We start from the raw sequence: 24,713 nt of genomic DNA, 5'->3' as shown, positions 1-24,713 counted from the left end.
CCAGCCACGGGAGGCCTCTGCAACAGCCCTGGGCCAAGCCTTGACATCTACAGGATACCCAGCAGGTCGCATCCCAGCCCCAAAGTTAGGTAAGGATCATTTACCTAGTGAAGACAAAGAACAGTGAAGCTGTTAAGAAATAAAAGATGAGCCTGGGCCAAAAAGCCCTTTACCAACCCTTGCCCCACCCCCAGCTGTAGCAAGATGGGTGGCATCTAGCCAGGTAAGCCCATCTGAGTGGAAAAAATTGGGATTCTCCAAGGGATTTTGGGATTTGTTTATGTGAGTCTGCCCTGTGCCTTTGTCTCTGCTTTGTGCCTTTGTTTGGGGGACTTCTGGGGGACTCTGCCTTCTGCCATTGTTTTGGGGATCTGTGGAGCCCAGTTCAGCTACTGGTTGATTGTGTGACTGCAGAAATGGATAAAAGCCCCCCATCCAAACTGACCATCATCAGTGCACGTAAGGGGAAAAAATGTTCATTTTTTTCATTAAAATACTGCCTTATTTATTTTATAATACAGTACATTAATTATTGCCTTTATTTTATGGATCAATGGTCTTGATAGACAGTAAAATTCACGTTAAATTGCTGTTTAAGGGGGTGTTTTTCATCGTCAGGAACGGATCAATCCACTTTCCATTACTTTCAATTGGAAAGTCTGCTTCAGGTTAAGAATGGACTTCGGGAACGAATTAAGTACTTAACCTGAGGTACCACTGTATACAAACAGAAAAGTTGTTTTCCTTCATTTGGAAGGAATCGTACAAAACAAAGTCGCACTAATAAAGAAAATTCCAGGGTGGTAACAGAAAGCAAACTAAAAATGCTTTTGCAGTTCATCAAAACTATCCAGCAATATCAAGTTATAGGAAAACTGGTGCTATTAACAGTAATCCTTCTAGTTGGTTAATTGGTTCGGCAACTTCCATGCACATGACGTGTGATGCTAATTATTTCTCCCAAGAGTTAAATGATAACTAATCAGAGGCAGCTACAGGAGAGCTGTGAGATTCAGGTGAGGGTCAGATACCTTGTCAGTCCCAGCAGGTATATAAGAGGATGACCTGGCCTGCCCAGCATTCTCCTAAAAGGGATAAGCCTAGCATGGAAGACTTGTGTATAGTACGCAGATCTGAAAGGGCCACAATGGGTAAACCACCCAAAAGGTATGCTGAAGAGTTTCTAAAACAGTCATAGCAGATACAGCTGTTGTTAGTAACTCAGAGAAGGTTTGAGAACCTTCAAGTTTCCAAGAGGTCCTAAGTTTAACCTTGGAGGATGTTAAATGCCATGAAAGCTGAACTTGATTCCTTAGAGAGGAACAAGACATGGGAACTAGTTCCAGGCCTGCCCAGGCCGCAAAAGGTTTACAAAGTTCAATTAGTGCAAAAGTTTTTCAGTGTTAATTTAATGCATTTTTTAAAAAATCACCATGGTATTTAACAATAATATCTTATGTCATTTAGAGGAGAAATTGTGAATTGTAGATTTTTAAATACCCGTCGTCATCCTTGGCCTCACTCAGTTTTGTTTATAACACTCTTCCATTTTCTTCTAGTTGTGAGGGTGGGGGAAGGGGAGGGGCCTCACAAGTGGAGTAGCTTAGGGCCTCTCTTCATCTAAATCTGGCCCTGTGTCATTTCCCCCACATCACAGAATGTTGAAAAGAACAATATGCAAATAAGATCTTGATACACATCTACTGCAGTTACCCCTGAATTCGGGGAAAGCTGGGATGTAACACAAGTTCCATTTGTCGCTTTTGAATAGCCTCTTTTTCTCAAGCCACGCAGAAGAGCCTGTAGTTGCATATGCATTTGCTGCTGTTTGTTTTCTTATCAGAATAGCAGGGGGGGAATGAGAGTAATGCCATTTTAACTGCTGCTTAGTTGTCTAATGCTGCGTTGAAGTTGATCATCAAGGATTATTTTTATGGAAGTGGAATTGGCTTGCTTAGCAAAAGCAGCTCCCTAGGGAACAAACAAAAAGACCAGAGAGGCAGCAAAGGGTTTATTTTCTGCAAAAGGAAAGAGGAATAGAGTGGGAACAAGAGAGGATTCCCTGCAGCACTTGGGGTGGGGGCTGTGCATAGGAACAGCAGGAGCCAGCAAGACCCAAATACTAATTTGCTTTATGCTCTTAAAAAAGTATACTGCTAAATTAAGAATCGGACTGTGTCACCTTTCCCTGTAACTTCCCCTGTTGCAGAATGCAGCACACGCACACAGAATAATCCTTCTCACTTTATATACTGCTTGAGTAGCAGCTTAGGCAGAGGCTGGCGCTTAGAAATAGCAAACGCTTATGAGGTCCCCATTCCTGCCCTTCCCTCCACATTCTTTTGCAGCATGTTCAGTTTCCCTACACATCACATTTTCAGTACAAATTCAGCAATTGAATATGTCAGGTACCATTTATATATGGCAGACATTATGCAGAAAATAGTAAGAGCCAGTGTGATGAAGAGCTCTGGGTTCAAATCCCCATTCAGTCCCTCAGTGACTTCGGCACAGTCACTATCTCTCAGTGTAGCTTAACTCATAGGGTTGTTTTGAGCATGAAATGGTGGGAGGTGGGGGGGGGGACCATTTATATTGCCCTTAAGCTCCTTGGTAGGAAAGGTGGGATAATAAAATGCAGTGTAACGAAAGAAATACATAGAATGACACTGACTGGTTAAGATTTAAATTTTAAGTCAACTGAGCAGCACAGATATTGACTTGCAAAACCCAGATATTACTCCCCCCCCCCCCCACACACATATAAAATCATGTAATACACTTGTGAGGCCTGATTTTGGAAACAATTGTCAGTTGCTCTTTTTACTTGCCTCGTGGCTTTTGAGTGTTTTAGGGCCAGTCTAGATGTGACCTGCAGTCTTTCCCATGATTCATTCTCTCTTTTTCTAACTAGAAGCAGTCTTGGGACACTGGAGGTCTGAGTGGAAAGGCGGAGGGGGGGGAGGACTAGTTAACCCTTTCCCCTCTGTCCATTATCCTGCTCAAAATTACTGTGTTTTTCCGTTTATAAGACTAGGGGTTTTTTAATAAAAAAATTAGGTTTAAAATTGGGGTTCACCTTATACAGGGGTAGTGCTGAGGGGTGTTTTCTTAATTTGGAATCCCCCAAAATAGAGGGCATCTCATCCATGGGGGCATCTTATACACTGAAAAAATATGGTATCTCCCAGTTGCTTCACCTCTACATTCACTTGTCATTTCCTATGAGGAAAAAAGCAGCAGGGAAGGTGGTATTTCATAGGAAAATGTCTAGCAAGGAAAGGATTAAGTTAGTGTTCTATGTTATTCCTCGCTCTCAAATTTTCAACTTTGGGAAGTTTTTTTTTTAAATAGTGGAAATATACACATGTCTACCTGAAAATCCTAGTTTGATAGCCCTTAGATACATTATCACTACAATTTTATTTCAGCAACTACCAATATTAGAAGCATTTTTAAAAAATACCTCACTTATGTTTTTAGTGCACCTGGGAGATTTACTAATGTGCCTCAGGACTGAATATTCCGCTACTTTTGAATGTTTAAAAAACTCTGCCTTCCCAAGAGCCTGCCCCCCCCCCCCTCTCTCTCTCTCTCACACACACACACACACAGAGAGAGAGAGAGAGAGAGAGAGAGAGAGAGAGAGAGAAGAGAGAATGAGAATATATTACACAGATGTGTACATAGAGGAGAGCCACCCTTTCTCCAAAACAAGATGGCCAAGTGTTACTGCAAAGTTAGATAATGGAATATCTGCTAGGTAAAGGTCTGTGAAAACACAATGAATGTCTGTTCTTGCTGAAGCTAATGCAAGCACCCCCCATAGCTGCAGCGCTCGCAGGTCACTGATGTGGTTAGAGCCTAGGTTCTCCTGATCAATTCTTTGACCTCTTTCCATATGAACCTCAGCCACAAGGCTAATAGTATTGTCTGTACTTTCGTGACTTTGGCCTAGTTCTCACTGAGGTGGTCTGGACTTTGCTGCATCTGCCTGCAGGTGGGACTCACATGACTGAGTTCTTTTCCACACATAGAAAATTGGGTGTGTGGTGTGAAGAGTTTTCTATGTGCAGGCAATTTTCTTATGTAGCGAAACAATCAGTCATGTCTCACCTATGTCAGAAATGGTACCATTCAGGCAAAGATTTACCTCCTCAGTGCAAACTAGGTCTGATTCCTTCTATGCATGAATGCATATGCTGTGAAGATGAAACAAATATTGATGTCTCTGGGCTTTTGTTTCTCTCCCACCCATTCTTCTCTTGACAGTTTTTTATCATGCTGTTAATTATATTTGTGCTGGAGCTCACTGTCGTGATTCTGTTCTTCGTCTACACCGACAAGGTATGTCAAAATATTTCTTCTTCTTCTTTTCTTTCCCCTTCAGCAAATTTGCTTGCCCCCTTTCCTCATATAAATAAGCCATGAAGCCTTTGCCTTGGCACGCATACCATGTTTTCTTAAGAGACCACCTCATATCAGAAATAGTGCACACAGAATACAAAAGTGCTCTTCTAGGACATTGGTCCCCTCCTTCTCGCTCTCAGTTCAAGGTCAGATGTATTCAGACATATTAGCAACACATTTATGATTTAAATACAGAGAATTCTAATCAGGAAAGGCTGATGAAAACTCATGCACTAAAAGGCAGATAGTAATCACATTAAGATGTTCATTAGTAAGGGTATTTATGTTGCTGTGAAAGTTTCCTAATTGGATATTGTTGTAGACATTCACAAAGAAATGAGAAATTGGTCTTTGTTGATATGTAAATATTGGCGATTTTTACCTGGTTTTGTTGGAACTGTTAACAGAGAAGGCTCCTTTGATGATGCTGTCAATATGTCTCTTCAGACTAGCTCTACCTAGATGACTAGAAACAGTATTTACTCAGAACCGCAACTGTAGCTGTTAGGCTTTGTATACACTGAAGCGTTAATGTGTACAAATCTGATTTTTCCATGTGCTTCTTTGCGATGTTTCATCTGCACATTAGTGCTTTCAGTTTAAATCTTTCTCAGTGTTTCTCGTACACACTAGTAGGTGGTGCTTGGTAGGATGTATTCTGTGTTGTTACTCCTTCCCCTCAATTATTGCTGTTTGCCCACTGAAAGTTCTCAAAACCTGAGCCCCTTTGTAGGTATGCACGCAGTATGCATACACCTTTTCTTTTTTAAAAAAAAATATGTTTTGTTCATGGAATTCCACAGCAATGAGCTTTCACCAAATGTTTCAAACAAAGCAGGCAATTTTGTATTTATATCTTTTTTTCAAATACATATTTTTCAATTTGTGGGTTTTGCACAAAGCAGCAGTTTCAAAAAGAAATACCGTATGTACATATCTGTGGGTTGTGCCTGCCCACCCCACCAGGTAGAGAAGCAGCAACCCATCAATGAGCTCCTCGCCAGGGCAAACAAAATTCGGGTAGGCAGATGCATGGGCACCTCCAAACCACAGACACACTATGAATACTACAAACACAGAAAGCTGCATAAAACCATTTATTTTACAGACAAGTGCATATAGCCAAGGTGGGATGGGATGTGGGATTTGGAGAAGAGGGATTTGGAGATACTGTAAGTGTGTTCTTCTTTTTCATTTCCCCTTTTCCTTTCCCACCTCCTGTTGATGCAAGAGCAGTTCCGTGCAAAACAGCTTTTCTATAAAAAAATAAAAATAGGTGCCTTCAGCAACAACCTGTGGAAATAGACATGCTGCATGCTTTCTCTTGGGCTGATGAAAACCAAATGGCTAGGTTGTGCTCAAGCAATGAGGAAACAGACATGAGGGTGATAGATGGCACCCAGCAAAACGTCACCACAAACATTTTTTTTAAGTCCACACCATGTGTTTCAGTGTGCCAATGTGTGGGTAGCGAGAGATGTTATGCTGCATTCCACTGCCCCCATTTTATTGGATTATCCATGGATTGGGAAAACCCAAATTAATTGGGGGGAAAGCTGCAGGTTGCCACTAGGATGAGATTGATATCGTTTAGATGATGCGAAAAATATGCACACATGGGGTGCATCAAATCCACTTTAAACTGCTGTGTGCTCATAGCCTTAATCCCAGTGCTTTTCCTGATCTTTTCTTCTTGTTTTAAGTTAAATTGTCAGCTCCCTCTTTCTTCCGTTCCCATCTTCCCGTTCCCATCTTCCCCTCCTTGTCCAACCATGGAGACTAGATAACACCCCCCCGCCGCCCCCCGGTTGCTGGCTTCTCTTGTCAAGAGTAGAGGTTCAGCAAATACTCTGCCCCCTTGTTCCCTAATAACCTGGTGTGCGTGAAAATATGGGGCAACAAAAAGACACAATCTGTCCCCCATGCCCCATCCTGCTTGCTTGTCCCATGTAGTGAATTATGAGATAAAAATGCTTAAATTTCCTGGCCACACACACACACACACACACACACACACAGAGAGAAGCTCATTCTAACCAGTATTGGCAGGTTCCCATTGGGCCTGGTAGAGCAGAAGGCAGAGAGACCAGCAACAGAGCAAATGGTAGGCAGAGCCAGGTAATTCTAGTTTTGTCCATGTCCTCCTCCCTACTGAGTTCCACATGGGCAAAACTGAGACTAAGGAAGAGGGAGCAGGCAGGCAGGGCTGCTCCAAGGCTGGCAGTAAGAAGGCAGATTGAGGTTGGTGGGGCAGTGCCCTGTTTGCCCTAACAGACCCCACTCCGCTGATTCTAATTATGTAACTAACCTGTGAGGTATGTTTGGCTGAAATGCAGTGATTTACCCAGGGTTTTCAACATCCAAGCCCAGTAGGTTAGTCACAGTACCACAGAGACTCCGCCGAAAGACCCAGAATTGTGTTTTTTTGCGTTGTAAAATAAGCCAATTGCCAGAGAGATGCGCGTTCAGAGTTACCATGCCAGATGATTTATATTGTCAGTGGTAATTTTAAATTACTCATATGCTGTAATAACTCATGAATTAGCTGTTGCCTCTTAAGAGGGAGGCTTGTGCATAATAGAAAACAGATTAATGAAGGGATCTCTACAGCGTGCAGCAGTATTCAAAAAAGAAAAAAGCTAACACCACACTTGGTATGCTAAAAAGGGGAAATAATGAAGAAAGTTATAGTGTCATTATGTGATTCAAAGCCTGTGTGCGTTTGGGGGGGGGGGTTACTGGGAATAAAGCACAGAGCTGTCCCACTTCACAAACACCCCTCTGCCCTAATCTCTGAAAAGACAATGAAAACCATTAGAAGGACCTGGGTGAGATGGTATTTCAGTGAGATTGTTTGGGGAAATAAAATGTTCAGAGCAATATATATGTAGACTACATCAGTGATAGGCCACTCATAACAAAGGCAACATAATTAAAAGAGGAAAATAGTTGCAAATTGCTATGTATAAGTATGTAGTCTGTTCAGGCATTGCATTATGAGGTTTAGGGTTATCTTATATTGCATTATGCTTATGACGCTGAAGTCTTGCCCAGACACAGTGTATTGTTGTGAGGGGTTTTTTTGTGTGGGGGCCCCCTAAACCCTAGAAATTAATAATTGGTAGTATTTTGATTATTTGTGATAAGAATGAAAAAACCATGCTGCAGAACTAGGCCAGACTAGGAATCTCTGAGCTGGGTTATGCAAACTAACCTGGCCTAGCAGAGGTGTTAACATGACAAAAGGTGTTGATGGCCCATCTAAGAGGAATTTTGGGTCTGGGCAGACAGTGGTTGCCAAGGTGATGGTGTGTGTGTGAGGGAGGTCACAGGAAAAGAGTCCTGGAAAGAATGAGAGAAGAAAGACAGAGATCCATCTTGGGCAGGCTGGCTGAAGGCTGGCTGGGAGAGATGTCTTTGACTCCAGTGCTGCACTGCTATGGGGAACAGCCCAAGCTGACTGTAGCTGTCAATATGAGAATAAATCATATTTCTTAAAGCTACAACAGTCTCTGACATGTCTTCAGTTCTCCTAAGGAGCACAAACGGTGGGTGAGCACCTGGAACCCTCTGGAACCTTGCTACTGCTTGGCAGAGAGAGGGGGGAGGTACCCAACTTTTCTAACAGTATGTATCATGGAAGGATGAAGGAGGGGGTTCTATTGTTTCACTACCCCTACCCCCCATATTCTTCCAATTGGTTAGCTGAGCAAGTGGGGTGGGGAGCATTTCTTTGAATTTGCTCCTCAACTTTTGCTTGCTGCTCTCCCGTTAGTATCCCCATCTCAACAGAGTTAGTTACCATTGGCTGACCAGCCTGCCTAATAGCTAATGGTATAATTTCAGATAATCTTAAAAGTTTATTTTCCTTAGCTATACAGCCCTTAACTATAGTAGTGAGGTCAGATGGACATATCTCCAGGGTTCCTGTAGTGAAGCAAGAGGTGAGAATATATATCTGTATGGACTATGTTGCTTTCACCATAACTAGGAAAGATCATTTATTCCTCTGTGTTACATGCAGTCCAATTGTAGCATAATTTCTGGCTTTTATATTAATATTAAAAATGTGACTTAGCCACTTTACAATTGTAGCAAAAGGTTATTTTAAAATGTATCTAAAATAGAAAACAAAAGGCATTATTTAGATTATTTAGATTGCATAAGGATATCGGGCTACTGGATATTAAGCTATATTTTGGTTCTATCTTCTTTATGGAAATAATAAAATGATCATAAAAGGTATGGCCAGGTATTGTATTTATTGAAATCCTAAAACAGTGGCTCTTGAATATTTGAAAGCTCAAAACTTGCAAGTGGATTTAGAACTAGTGAATAGTTTAATGGCTATAACAAGACAAGTTATAGCATCATTATGGAAATCACCAAGAATCCCTTTCAATATCAAGTAGGTATGAGTGAGTTTGAACAGTAGCATTTTTGATGATGCTTACATATTATAAGAGATTTAAGAAAGGACATTTGCCAGACAAGTTTATTAAAAAGTGGAATTCATTTATAAATCACTGGAGCATGAAATGAAATATCAAGATAGTATTCTGTCATATGCATTATTCTCATTGATGTAAGTTTGGGCTATATGGATTGGTGTAAGTTTCATTTATACTTTATAAATATTGTATTTTGACAGAAAATAGAATGACTTATGTTTTGGGACAATTTCTTTTAGATGTGTTTGTAATTTCACATAATAATAGTGGTTTCATGGGAGACTCTTATCTCTACCCTCCTGTTAGAACATAGGTGGCTAACTCTGTAGACACTCAGCAAAGGACTTGGTGTATTTTCTGCCTGTGATTCTATGACATGCTTCAGGGAGGAATGAAAGAAAAGTCAACCTTCAATGGCAATGTGTACTGTTGTTCCTCAGGAAGGAAAGAAGGGAGGGAGGGAGGGAGGGACTGCCAGGAGGTTAGATATGAAGTACAAGTTAACCTTTTCAAACCCAGCTGTCCATTATACCCTACTAGCTAGTTTTCTGTGAAGATTGTGTGTGTGTGTGTGTGTGTGTGTGTGTGTGTGTGTAGCTTTGTTAGTTGTGTGAGTGTCCACTTGCTGACAGTTTGAAATGGTGCTTCCAAGAAATAGATTTAACACATGACCACTGGGCTTCAATGTCACTCTAAAGTGTTACGGAATACACTGATTGAGGATGCAATCCTAACCCCATTTATTTCGGAGTAAGCCCCAGTGAATTCAGTAGGACTTGCTTCTGAGTAGATGTGGTTAGGGATTGTGCTGTAAAAGAAGAAGAAGAAGAAGAAGAAGAGGCGGAGGAGGAGGAGGAGGAGTTTGGATTTGATATCCCGCTTTATCACTACCCTAAGGAGTCTCAAAGCGGCTAACATTCTCCTTTTCCTTCCTCCCCCACAACAAACACTCTGTGAGGTGAGTGGGGCTGAGAGACTTCAAAGAAGTGTGACTAGCCCAGGGTCACCCAGCAGCTGCATGTGCGAACCCGGTTCACCAGATTACGAGACTACCGCTCTTAACCACTACACCACACCGGCTCCCAAATGAAGTTATAGGACTTGAGAGATACAGAAGCTATTCATACCAGGCATTACAGTTCCAGCCCTTGGCAAGGTTTCTGTTCTTTCTGTAATTGATACCATGTCTGGGATTTACCTTAAAAGGAATCAAGCATAATTTAAACAGATTTTCCTTGTCCCAGGAGGTGGCAATTTGTGCTTCATCAACAAGAGCAGGAAATACAGCACACAGGATGTTGTTGGTATCAATCTGTCTCCCAAAACCTTTCTCACAAATGAGTATAGCCACGAGGCAGCAGAAGTTTAGGATCAGAGTTTTCCTTCTCCTAGATGGGCTACCTTCCCAGGTTGATGAGCCCTATCTGCCCCTCATTTCCCTTTACAGCATGTTCAGAAACTGCCTTCTTGACCATTGGACCCACTATTGGTCTTTTCCACTCAATCTGACCTGTTTTCGTATGCAGAGTCCCTAACTCACAGTGAGTTTGAGACCCATCAGCTGCCTTCACCTGGTTTAGCTGGCCAGTTGAAGCTGTTTCCCAGGTTGTGGCTGCTCTCTCAACCTGACAGCTACTAGGAGCCACAGGTGAGATCTGAGTACAGGGTGGGAGACCAGAAGTGGACAAAATACCCCAGAAGGAACATGATGTGTCCTCCACCAGAAGTACTACCCCTCTCCTAAAACCCCATACACCCAATTGATAGGGCACTGTGCTCTCCACCCTTTTTATGGTTCTTGTTTTTGTAAATCAGACTTGTACAGAACAGCCCTTTAAATAGAGAGCTGCCTTCTGATAGCACTTCAACAAAGAAGTGTCCTCTGTCAGGTAGGACCCTACATACCATTTTTAGATTTGTGTGCCCAAACCTCTCCTGACAAGAAGAGGAAAGTATTATTTCTTCATTATTTTGTGATGAATACTACCGAATGAGGACGACTTTGATTTGGCTCGCCAAGTTTCTCTCATTAATGGAACTCAGTGAAACAGATTCAAAGGCCTGGAATATTACCACTCGCGTCCAAAGCAAGGAGAATTGGGTTTATACCATGAATAAATCAGGCTCAGTTGGTGTCTTGTGTACTGCATGTATCTAGCAATCAAGATGGTATCTGCAGCACAGAGAATTCTCTTGATCAGTGTTGTTATGCACAGTTCTTCCTTGATATAAAATATAAAAATAAAGATGGCCACTTTTTGGCATTTGGGAAAGATAAGCAGAAAAATCCGAAAGCTTCCCGTCCTCCCCTAGCTCGCGTAACGTTAATCTGATAACTTGATCTCACAACTCAAATCATAAATGACATTATTTCCAGCTGGCATTTCTGTTTTTAAAGTATTATCTCCCTTCAGACACTGACCATTTCTGACTTTTAAAAGGATAGGTTACGTGGACTGAGTTGGTCTTTGAGCCCAGTTTAATGCACCTGAGACTTGCCATTTAATTACACGTGTTCCCGAAAGAAAACTACCACACAAGTAAGAAACTGAGGTCTGCTGATTTGCACTAATGCAAATCAATTTGTGATAGAATTTGCTACTTCACTTTTTCATGGGGATCTCCTGTTTAACCCTTCTATCGCAGCCTATGCAGAAACTGTGTTAAAATTGGATCAGCAGATTATGAAGTTTGAAGGGATCATGCCTTAAAACATATCTTTATATTAATATGTAAGTCATCTGTTACAAAACAGACCCTATCTTTGTAACTTGTTATGAAACGTAATTCAGCATTCAGATTGCTATTATGTAGGGACAAAACATACTCACGGTATGTTGAGAGCTAATGTATTTATTTATTTGCTTTACAAGAGAGACATGCAGTACTGAGTATTATGAAAAACTCTCAGTGAGTCCTAGAAGATTGTTTAGCTTGCATCAGTTCCTTTTCTTTTCTCATTAGGGAATTTTTCAGAGTTACTTTAATGTTTCCTAAAGGTAGGAGATGCCATTTATACTGAATCAGATCAATGTTGGATTGTTCACAGTACTGGCAGTTACGTCAGTCAACACTTCTGGGTCACAGAGAGGTCTCTTTTATCTAAAGTTCATTAACTGGAAATTGTAGGGATCAAGTCTGGGGCATTGTTCATGCAAAGCCTTTGCGCTGTTCCTGAGCTAATGGTTTCTCTGATTCAGTTCAATTTCTCCAGAACTATGCATATGTCACAAGTTGGGCAAAACAAATATTTCTTTTTGGCTACATCATCTCCTTCAAGTCTTCTTGACTTACAGGTTTCTAAATAGAAGAAAATGCCTTAGGGATGATGGATAAATAGCACAGCTGTGATCCCTCTCTTCAAGACCTTATGCCAGCTGCCTGCCACAGTTCGTGTTCTAGCTCTCTTTTAAACCTGTTCACTTCTGTTCTCGACTATACTACTTCTACCACCTCGCCTCTTTTCCTTGACATACCATTAGAAAGAAACCAAAACAGCTGGCATAGAAATCTACCCCCTATTTCCTGCCCTGGCCACATTTTGTTGCATTGGGTTCTTACATTTTGTGTTGTGAGGTTTAACATATATGCAAAGAGGGCCTGAGTTAATTCCACCAAGAGTTAAACCTATTTTCCCCCAGAGGAAAATACATGCAATTTCAAGAAGATCTCACTATCCCTGCCATAGAATTATCACAAGCATCCCATCCCATCACCTTTCCATCAACTTCACTCCACCCATTTGAAGGGCAAATGTGAGTGTAACATTTTCAGAGTCACAGGGCTTATTACAGGAACATTGTTTTCAGAGTGTTAACTCTGTAAATAATAGGTCAGTGATAACTTATTCTGCCCTTCTACATTTAACAGCTGTATTTATATTTCTATTATGGATGTTCTACCAAAGGCAAAAATAAAGGCTAGATTTACTTACTTTTTCAGTATTATATATCATTCCCTATTTGGCTTATTTAATCAGTTGTCCCCCATTCTTCTGATTTATGCATAGAACTTTAGTATCGCTATTTAACACTTCCAAAATGAGAATTATAAACCCAGGGTCCTTTTCCTTTTTTTTATTCAGTAAAGGTCAAAAGAATTCTTCTTTACAAATACAAAAAGTGAGAATCAGATTGTAGTTTTATTACAGAGATTCGTGTTATTTGGCCTAGCTTGTGGTTTTTGAAAACTCAGATTTGCAAAGATGAAGTTGAACATCCAATTAAAGGCTGCTTAGGGCAGATCCTGATGCTATTTTGGCAAAAGTATATTTCCACGAGATAATAGGAGAAACAGAGGCAGGACACCTAGCAGGGGAGATCAGCAGAAAGATGTGTTGCTTCACCCTCCCTGTGCTCACCAGTTTTCCCATACATAATCCCTACCCCTTGGCTTCTTTACCTTCAGTTCAGCTTCCCCACAGTTTCATATCCCTACTGGGGAAAGCATCCGTTTAAAACTGTCAAGGGGCATTTACAGAGAAAAGTCCTTCCTTCTTGTAAGTGATGCTCCCCTCACACATTAGATTTACTAAAGAAACATGAACTTAGGTCTTCTATGTTTTCCTCATAACATGTGGTTCCACCTTTAGGCACAAAAGTACATGGGGGGTGTGCAGAATTATCTCAAAAATTTCTTCCCTATTTCCAGTTATAAATATTGTTAGATTTAGGGATTTTAGGAGCAGAGTATAAATACTCAGTTCAGCAAACTGATACTCAGTATTGCTGCATTAATATAATAATACCTTGGAGAGTTTGGAGTTAGATTTTGTACAAGTATTATACGAAATTGAGTTCCAGAAAGAAAATTTGCAAGATTTTAAAATGGTAAAAGCTGAATTTTAACCATTTCAAACATCTGTCAGATTTTGAATGTGTGTTACCATTTTCTTTAAGCTGGGAATGAGCTGGGTTGAAGGAGGCAAAGTAAAAGTGGCTGTCAGTGCTGGATGTCAAACTTCAGGGTGAGCAGGATCCCTTTGAGAACCGGGCCACAAGTTAGATAGGGTATGTGAGGCAGGAGGAACTTGGCCTACAAGGAAGTGAACAGGCCTACATTATCACTTACTAGGCCACAAAGAACTGAGTGTTATATTTTGTTCCGGTTTTACAGGCCCATTGAAGTCTAAGACCATGACTGGAATGGAGTAAATTCTCGTCCCTGAAAGCGCTACCACATTAGATGTACATGCAGTGATGTGCAGGTCCTTCTGAACCCAGAAAGGGCCAGAATGGGGGTGGAACAGGGGGCCGGGCGTGCTTATACATGCTCTGCTGACACACATGGGGGCTGGTAACAGAACCCTCACACAAAATGGTCACCACTTGTTGTTTTTTCATCTGGGCATTCTCTCCAGATACTGCGCTTTGAGAGTGGCAGCTGCCTTGTACTGCATAGGGAACCTGATGGGAGGAGCAGAACTTGGATCTGATTGCAGCACCCTTGTTTGTACCATGCACCCTTGAGGCCATACATATCCACTTGGAAAGGTCTGCAACTCCAAAGACATCTGTTGTGGTGTGGAGTATGCTAGATAATGGACAGCAACTCCGACCTTAATTTCAGGACTGATGCCAAGGCAAATATGAATCTGTACCATTGAGCCAAGTGGCCTACATAAATGAAAGACACATTGAAAGACACATAGTTTCATTCTTTTGAGATTAGTGCAGTGTTTCAGATAGGCTATTGAGAATGAATGTGCCCATAGCAAAATTAAGGATTGAACTGAGTTATTAATCAAGGTGAGTAATTCAAACTGTTCATACCATTGTAACAATTGTGGCTACTAGCGATGATGGCTATGTTCCTCCTCCACATTATTCCATATTCTGAATACCTATTGCTGGAAACCACAGGAGGGGAGAGTCCAGTGCTATATTTAATTCCCCACCTGCGAATGCCCGTGCTAGTAGATGCGAGGATGCAGAATGGTGTGGCAGTGTCAACAAAAAGAATGATGGGCACATGCAGACACAGGTATTATTTAAATACAACTAGACATCTAAAAAGCATTAGTACTCCCTTCTGGGAATCCCTGACCTTTGGTGCTCATGGCTTAATGGAGTCTCGGAATAAAGCACTAATGCATTAAGAAGGCTCTTATAAACCAAAGTTCAGTTCCATACCAAAAGCTACAGTTTCAAGTCTTGGAATCAATGCACCTGCTTGGTACAGGTAGGAAATCCCTTGATTCATGTAATACAATCTCAACTTTTTGACCTCATTGAAACCTTCAATTGCCCTTAAGTTGTGCATCAACTGTTTTGTTTTATTTTTAAATTAATTTTGTTTCAGTATGCATTTTATATAGCAAAAACTACCTTCCCTGAATTCATTGTTCAAGTGCACTAAAATATCACAGAATCATAGAATTGTAGAGTTAGAAGGGAACACAAGGATCATTTGGTCCAACCCCCAGTTAGTTAAAATACATAAACCAGAATCAGATGTAATCAAATATTAGCAGTGATATGACCCACATAGCATTTCATGGAGAGCAAAAATTAAAAGTGCATGCAGTTCCTAACAGCTTGAGCATATACTATGAAGTGCATCTCTCATTAATTCTAGCAGGGAGCCACTCCTATGTTGACAACAGGCAGCTTCAGCCTTGCTTCTCACCATAGACTCCCATTAAAGCCATCAGATAACCACAGCAACTTAAGAATGTGTATCTGAAACCAACCTGCCTCTCATGTGGGGAGGCCCCAACCACACCCCTCCCTCCCTTCCCTGGCTCTCACCCAGAGATGGGGATCTATAATGAATACAAGAGTGCTCCCTGCCCCAAACTCCTCCAAGGGAGAGCCCAAAGGGATAATATCCTTAGTTGTCTCTCCTGTGACATACCCTCCAACATTTCTCCAATGAGAATAGGGACATCCTGTTTAATAATAATAATAATAATAATAATAATAATAATAATAATAATACCCTGTCCATCTGACTGGGTTGCCCCAGCCACTCTGGGTGGCTTTCAACATATATAAAAACATAATAAAGCATTAGACGTTTAAAAAACTTCCCTATACAGGTCTGCCTTCAGGTGTCTTCTAAAGGTCGTACATGTACCTATCTCCTTGGCTTGGGAGTCACATAATTGCATACCCTCTGACATTTCTCTGATGAAAATAGGGATGTCCTAAGGAAAAGCGGGACATTCTGGGATCAAATCAGAAACCGGGACAGCTTCTATCAATCTGGGACTAGCCCTGGAAAATAGGAACACTTGCAGAGTCTGCTGTGGAAGCTGCAAACCTCTGTGGTTTGCTTTCAGAGTTTCTATTGCTGCCCTAGTCAAGAATTCCTGCCTCCATTTTTAACTTCATTGTTTGGATTCTCATAGTTGTTTTACACAATTGTGCATTTTATTTGTGTCATTTCTTTTGCATCTTCCTGATACATTCTCTTTCCTACACCTTTGAAATGAGGTAGTCAAGCCCAGAAGTGTAAAACAGTTAACATGAAAGCAATTTTTCACAACCTAGTACAATAAATTAATAACTGAGGCAGAACCAACCATGGGTTTGGGGGGGCGGAGATGCATAAAATGAAAATAAATGATTAGTATTGTGTATTGGAACAGACAGGACATTTTTTATTCATTCCAAGAGCATTTTGAAGTGTCACTATATATTTAAGCCAACATAATGTGTTGACAGTAAGCTGTTCTGTATACATAAAACTGTTAAACAGAGTATAAAATGAATGTTCATGTGCTGTGACTCCACATGGGCCAGTAGATAACAGCCCTCATCTCATATGTTGCAGTTGCCAATGAAAACAAATATTTCAAAGTTACCAGAAATAATAAATAAATAACATGTTCTTAAAAACAGCACTTAATTAAATATAGCCTGAATCCACTGTTATTCTCAACATTTAAATGTGTGGAAGAATTCCTGTTGCAATAAGAGTCTTTGTGGTCATATGATACGCCCCCAACTTGTCAGCTTGATTGACTGATCAAAAACATCCAACCAATAAAAAATTGAAAATCTGAATGCTAGATGAATTTTAACAATAAATAAATCTGTCTGCATTGTTAACATTAGATGCTTGGAATACGATAACCCAGCAGCTTACATGGGGGTTACATTCTGGGGATCTCTCCTGAAGCCAAAATCATGTATCATCAACCCATTGGTTTCAATGGTGGGTGGGATTGCCAAAGTCATTTTCTGTGGAACCCTGCCTCCTTTCTGCTCCTTAAAAGAAAAGAAACACACAAGTAAAGCTGAATGCACACAAGTTAAATGTGCACAAAATGTGGGCTTGCTGTATTCACAGTTTGTATAGGTAATATGTGGCATCACATCATGGTACATCCCATATAGTAAAGAAAGTAAAATGTCAGACAGATTTTACCAGATGGCTAAAATGTAGTAATAAAAAGATGAGTAGTGTTTGTTGAACATAACATGGAGAGGAGAGGGAAGTTACACATCAATTATAGTAAAAGAATGGGTTCGAGAACAGGTGAACAATTCAATTAAAATAAAGTTAGTGGGGGAATATTGACATAGGTAAAACAGCAGAAACCCTAAAGAGGAAGACAAGAGACAGAATCGCCATAGTTCAGTCATAGAACAGAAGGTCCCAGATTCAATCCCCAGCATTTCTAGGTAGGGCTGGGAGAGATCCTTGTCTGAAACCCTTGAGAACCATTGCCAGTTAAGACAAAAGTGAGCTAGATAGAGCTAGAGGCAGCTTCCTCTGTTCCTAGACCAGGAAGCGTTTCTAAGCAGTGGCTGCATTCCAAGAAAAGTTAGTCACCCTCCTGCATCCCATTAGTTACAACTAACTTGTCCCACTGGATTCAGTGAGACATTATTGTGATAACCTGTTTCTGATTTAGAGATAATGGGTGATACCCAATGTTAGTCATACTCAAAGTAGACCTATTGAAATCAGTGGAGAAGTCTTTTTTATTTTAATAGGTCTACTCTGAGTATAATTTAGTTGGATATCAACACAGTGTTTTTAGGAGTAATAATTCCCCAGTTTTTATTCATGCATTGTAAGGATTCACCCCACCACACCCCGCTTCTGTTAGCATGGCAGGAAGAATACATTTCCCAGCACTCGATGGCAGTATTGGTCACCAGAAGGAGAAAAAACCCTCTTTCAAATAGCAAGAAAGTTTACAGACTAACCTCCACGACCACTGCAATGTTAGCATAACATAAACATAAAACAGCAGCATCCAGGGGGAATGAAAAAATTATGCATGCATACCACTTACATAATATAGTTTGATTAATTAAAAAACAACATTAAAAGAAAAAATAGAAGATGGACATATGCACAATCAACAAAAATTCAATTAGCAATTTGCCGGAAGGGCAAATTTAGTAATAGCCCCTATAATATATATTTGTTCTCCCCCCCCCCTTTTCTTTTTTAGTAAAATCTAATTGGCATGCCAGTAGGATTGTCCATAGCCAGATGAAGCTTCTTGTGGAAAGCTTCCCTCTAAACTTGACTACAAAACAGTAAATAATGTACAAAGTCTGCCACTTCCCCTGAATTATAAATGCATTGTTGATTTTCATAGGTAATATTATTCACTCTCTCATGGAACACCATACTAGGCATGGAGTGCAATCGCAAAGATGTAAAAGCATATCTCAGCCTATAATCAGAGAGACACTCATCAGTCCTATGGCCCCACTCACTGAGATTTGCCAATCACAGAGAAGATTTTAAGTTGTTTACTATATCTTGGTCCTCAGTTTCGAATATTTTCTCTTTAATTTTCTTTTGTATTTCTGAATAAGTCAAATCAACTATAGAAAATTCATTGTATCACTTTCTGATAGATCGCAACAAGAATTCCTTTTAGTACAAATGTAATTTTCCAGTTTATGGTAAAATCATAGGTATTGAACATGGTTGTATGACCATCATGAACTCAGTCTGGCTACCATTTTTGCTATCACTAATGGCAAACAAAACAATTCCTCTCCCCTCTGTATTTATAATTGCTTGTTTGTTCTTTATATGTGTGTGAGACTATTCTATGCATCCTTAAAATAAATGTTTTTAAGCTAGAGCCCTCCCAATTGAGCAGCGACTTGCATGAATGCTCATCTTGTTCTTTAAACAAATTAAAAGTGGGAACACGAGCACAGCTTCTCTCCCCCATCATTAAGCCTTTGTGATTATTCTGTTCTAGGCAGTGGTCACAGGTGGAAGACAGGTGGAAGCCCAAGTGAGGGCATGTACTAGTCACATATTCCTGGGATGCAAGGGCACATACTGCTAGTTCAGGAAAGTCAGGTCCAGCAAAGGCTAGGTTCTAGTAGGCCAAGGTCAGACATGTTGAGGTCGAATTCTGATGGGCAGGGTCAGGCAAAGTAGAATCCAGATTCCAGTGAGGTGTGCCAAACAAAGCAGAAGGTAGCTCCTGCTGAGCCAAGTAATCCAAAGCAGAGACCATGGTCTAAGAAGGCAAAGTACCAAAACATGGAGCACTTTGGATAGTTTCAAGTAGACTCTAGATAAGGCAGGCTTGAATATTGTTCCAAGAACCATCATAATGAGCCTTAAACAGGACTTTTAAGAAGCTTCCTACCTCTGATTAGGGACATCAAAGGCTGTTTCTGAGGACAAATCCTCTTCATGGTGCTCTTCTGAGGATGGAGAGTTGGAACTCTGGGTTGTGACAGTTGTTTGTTAGACCAGTTACTCAACACCCCTCTGCCAATCTTTTGAACCCTGCAACTCTGTCCAATCATTCTAACATAAGCACCATCTTGTTAAGTAGAAGCTGGGGAAGGGAAAAGGCTGTAGCTCAGTGGTAGCCCATCTGCTTTACATGCAGAAGGTCCCAGGTTCAATCCCTGGTATCTCCAAATAGGACTAGGAGAGACTTCTGTTCTCTGGAGAGCCACTGCCAGTCAGTGTAAACAATACGGACCTAGATGGACTATTGGTCTGACTCTGTGTATGGTAGCTTCCTAAGCAGGCAAAAGCCATTTGACAGTCCACATATGTTGGGGGCTGAGCTTCTGCAGCAGGAAGCCATCTGGACTTGAGTAGGCTGTCCACACTGTTTAGGATCCTGATCTTCCAGAGTTCTAAATTACACAGGGGGTCTACTTGAGCAGAGAAGACTCCCCACTTTAGAAGATCAGCCCCAACATGGGTTGCCTTTTTGCTACAGGGCCATGGCCTGCTGTTCTCACACAATGGTGACTGCATGAGAAAAATGAGAATGACTGGCTTGAGTGTTCCTGTCTCCACGACAGAAGCATACACACCTCGTGGTTGTTGTACTACTCCTTCTTTTCAATTCTTAAGCTGCATTAAGTTCTTCTTCTTAAGGTGGTGAACTCTTTATTGGAGGTTTGTAAGCAGAGGTTGGTTGGCCATCTGTCAGAGAGGTGCTAGCTGAGATTCCTGCATTCAGGGGCTTGGATTTGATGACCCTTGGGATCCCTTCTAACTCTAGAATTCTATGATTCTATGATTTGATTGCAGATTATGTTAAAATGAGATAAAGACACTTGGCACTGATGTTTGTGTAATCTAGTGGTAAGGGTAGGGCTGCCATATGTCTGGAATTTCCCATATATTACTGGGATTTCAAAGGTGGAATTGATGTCTGTGGGGAATTTCAGAAAGGTGGTGCTTTGTCCTGGATCTTAGGCAAGTCAATGGGGGTTGTCTTTAAAAAGCTCAACAAACTTTCGGGTTTTCCTTTTAAAAAGCAACCCTAGGTAAGGGGGAAACACGTGGCTTCACCACCATGGCTGCCACCCTTGACTGGAAAGGTCATTAGCCACACTTGGTCTTCCATGTCCTTCCCAAGCAGTGTCTTCAGGCCACTAAAGGGCACGTATTAGGAATTCTTTTTTTCTAGGCATGTAAATCACTTTCAGATCCTATAGCAGTGCAAATTGGAATATTTAGTAGTATAAACTGGGAAATTATTTAAATCTTAAGCAATGGGGGGTGGGCATTCAAGCACTGAAGTACTTTGGAGGAAAGAGATTATTGATTCCTACCCACCCACAGATTAATGAAAGAGGGAGTAATGAAACATGTCAGAGAAAAGATCTTATGGCAGGCAAAGAGATGTTAGTTCGATCCTCTGCTTGACACATTAGTTTCCTTCATAGGCATTTGAAGAAATGCTGTAGTAAAACCAGAATTAGGCCAAATTACTAAAGCAATATTTAACTGCAACCTTTTCAGTGGGAGATACAACAAAAGTAATGCTGTTATTTGACAGCAGCAAAGGATAGAACATGCTGCAATTTCCTTCCAGGACTGTCGCCTTGATGAATACTGCAGTCAGCAGAGAAGGAGCATCTGATATGTTTTAACAAAGCAATGTAAGACTTTCCAAGGGCAGAGCACTGAATTGGGGAGCGAGGGAGATAAATAAATTGATTTTCCCAGGGGGTGGGGGAGATGAGAGAAGAAAGCAGAAGGAAAATAGCTGCCAAGAGCCACCAAATGTATTGAAAAGATCGTTTAATATTTACGTTATAGTCAGCTAAGGTTCTCCTACTACCAACAGTACAAGCCATTCAGCTATCAGGTATCAATACCCTTCAGAGGCTGTGCTCAGTGGAATGTGGCCTCACTGGCTGTGGAGTTTACAGTCTTGTTGGATGCTGATTTATGTACAAGTAGCAGAGGCAACCTTTTCATAACGACTTCTGTTACCACAGATGAGCACAAAGAAGTGACCGAAGATGTATTTTAAGAATAAAATAAAATTGACGCTCCCTTCTTTCCTGCTCTGGAAAATGTCAGTTTTGCACATACAAGATAATGATGTAGCTGAAACTGTGCAGCATCTGTATGGCATCCATTTTGAATGCTTTTTGGGTACTGAGTCATTGCTCCCTACTATGCATCATCATCGGTGAGACTTTGCAGCAGCCTTCCCCTACTTGATGCTGTCCAGATTTGGGCTTGGCAGCGCTGACTAGGGCTGATAGGAGTTCTAGCCTAAAACATCTGGAGGATATATCAGGTCTGGCGAAAGTTGCTTTGCCGCTTGTTTGACTTTTGCATGTTCTTCCTCCACACCAGCAGTTCTGATAGCTGCCTTGTTAATTTATTCCATATGTCATTTATTTAGCTTATGCTATTATATACCCCCACCTTTAAGGATAGCTCCTCACAAAGTTGCCTTTCAGAAATTAGTCATTCAGCTGATGAGAAGAGGAGAGCCAACACTGAAAGTTGGGATGCAACAGCAGTTTCTCTGATATCAGCCTTCGTAGACGTGTGTTTTTTGAAAAACAGAGGTTTATTTACCCTTGAGAATAGGATGCTAGACTAAAGGGGCCTTTGGTCTGATACCACAGAAGTCTTCTTATGTTCTTATGTTCTTAGAGTATGGGGCCCTAGCAGACAAGGTTTACAGAAAGAACCTCTGTGATTATAAGCCTATCACTGTAAAGCAGGTCACTTCAAGTTTTGATTCCACCCTCTTAACTTTCGCAGAATTGAGGCTTGTGCCTTTAGAAACACCGACTCAGAAGCATAGCTAATTTATGAAATGTGCTACCACAATAGGTATTAATGGCCACCAACTTGGACAGCTTGAAAAGCAGATTTTGCAAATCCTTAAAGAATAAGGCTATCAAGGGATACTTAGTTGTTATGGCTATGTACTATCTCTAATATCACAGGAAGTATGCTTCGGTATCAATTCCAAAGCAATTTTCCATTGTTTAGATTGCATAATTATAATTCCCTGCTCCACACTTCTCTAAATTAAGATTACCAGATTTTTTTCAATGAATCCAGGGACACTATTCAACTTCCTACTAAATAGATGGATTTTGTCTGGGGACTGATTTGTAAATCTGGGGACTGTCCCCAGGAAACAGGGACGTCTGGTAACCTTACTCTTAAGTTCCTGAACCTTACCAAAATTAATTAAGCATTTATAAGCAGTGGTTTTAAGTTTGATTTTCTGTACGGATCCAGTAATTCCCTCCTATAGTTTAGAAGATGCCAAAGCACTCAAAGCAGGTGGGACATAGATAGACACCAACTGATGTTGTAATTGAAAATATTGCCATTCTGTACTCATTGGTAATTAATACTTAAACTGCATAAAGTAGGAAGTGATTTTTTAAAATCTCTACCTGAACTGGTCTTATGTATATATCACACATCCTACCCATTTCTTTCACAATAAAAACTTACAAGGATCAAATTATAGCTGACAAGCCAATATACTGTCGACATGCAGAGGTCTGGGAGGCCAGCTGGCAAACCCAGCTCGGACATCTCCATTCATCGGCCTGTGCTCCGACGTAAGTCAGCGACCCAAGCTTCAGAAGCCAGGGCACGTAATTAGCAGAGTGTACTGCGCACACAGAAGTAGGCGTGAGATATGTGAAGTCATGCTACAGCTGCAGATTTATTAAACATAAATCAGAACAAAGAAACATGTCGTCTCTCATGTTGTCTCGGAGAGAACAGCAGAAGCAAAAGCAATACACAAACTGAAATTCCCAGCATACTGTGCTGGAATGTAAACAGACATGTAACACACAACAATTCCACATGCCTGTTCCTTAAGGTGGAATGGAAATGTCAACATATATACTATGTCTCTCTAGCTGCTAAAACTGAAGGTGGTATAGGTCATTTTAAAAAATCATATGTAGACCCCAACACTAACCATACAAAGTGATGTGTTAAATAAACCATCTCCTCTGGAAGCAGAAATTCACCAGTCATTTGTATGTGCTAATGAATATGCCTCATGATATAGACTAATATCTGGAAATTTCTTAACGTTTGAGGTGCCATTAGACATGGAATTCACCTGTTGAAGCAATATAGGAAACAAAATTGAAAATGATAAAGAAAAAAATCCTTATTATTTCCCACTGCATTTCTTTAGGAAAATGACTCTAAATATTTGGATTTAAGGGATTTATAAGATGTCTGTAGGCCCATCCTGCCTCATAGGCGGCACTTGCCATTTCAGGTTTCACAGCCCTTCCAGGCAAGTAATGATGTGGTAGAACCAGAGGGGAAAGATTAGTATTTGCCTATTGGAGATAAACTGGAGATGAGGGTATGGATTTCACTTACATAACACTCAAAGGCTGAGTAATATTGGGATGGAGTGTGGAGGGTTGGACCTCACAGTGTGCATATCTATGACCAGCCCCAGATGCAGTGACTGGAGCCAGAGTCAGCAGTGTAGCTGGAGCTAAAGCATTCATGAGGTCTGATGTTAACCTAGTGATGTATTGCGTCACTTGCCAGTAACTGGTCCTATGCATGCAGCGGGGTGGTGGCTTGCAGCTAGATCTCCTCCTTTCTAACAGCCAAAAAAGATGCAACTTAGTGCTTCCTGTCTGGTACACTGCCACTTTTGCTCCTCAGGCCCGAGGTGTATGCATTGGAGGAGAATCAGGGTTGAAGGCAGGCCTCAGGAGGAGGTCGTGGAAGGGCAGGAAAGGCATCTTTGTGCTGGGGCTCTTGAGGATGCCTTTGGACTGGTGCAAGTTTCTCCATGGAAGCAGGGCCCTGAATGGGATCTCCAGCCTCTTCCTCTGATGAAGACCCTCTCAGCTGGGACCTTGACACATACCCCTTTGAGCCAGTTATGAGAGCTGCAGAATACCTTGCTAGACCTCTTCAGAAACAACCAGGTTGGGTTCTTTGTATCATTCTGAAGGAGCAGCAAGAATGGCCTGTTTTCAAACCACAATACTCATTTGCTTCATTAATATCCTCTACACCAACAGCGGCATGGGCTGACAAGCAGAAATGATGGTATGTGATTGAAAGCAGAGCTCCCCTGGGAGAGCCCCAATGAGGATTCTCTACTTATTCCTCATTAGTCCTGAGCAG

At 41.1% G+C, this 24,713-nt stretch overlaps 1 protein-coding gene across 11 annotated transcripts in view; it reads left to right on the top strand.

Annotated features, from left to right (window-relative positions):
- The window catches only part of TSPAN4 (tetraspanin 4), a 511,237-nt gene that overhangs the window by 457,188 nt on the left and 29,336 nt on the right, over positions 1–24,713 (top strand). For all 11 annotated transcript variants that reach the window (XM_083478930.1, XM_083478924.1, XM_083478928.1 and 8 more), the window contains one exon: positions 4,273–4,347. In XM_083478930.1, the coding sequence (XP_083335056.1) occupies positions 4,273–4,347 (75 nt within the window). The remainder of the gene's footprint in view (positions 1–4,272; positions 4,348–24,713) is intronic.

This window comes from Podarcis liolepis (genome assembly GCF_965112155.1).
Source record: "Podarcis liolepis genome assembly, chromosome: 1".
NCBI lineage: Eukaryota > Metazoa > Chordata > Lepidosauria > Squamata > Lacertidae > Podarcis > Podarcis liolepis.
This window is presented reverse-complemented; position numbering and strand designations above follow the sequence as displayed.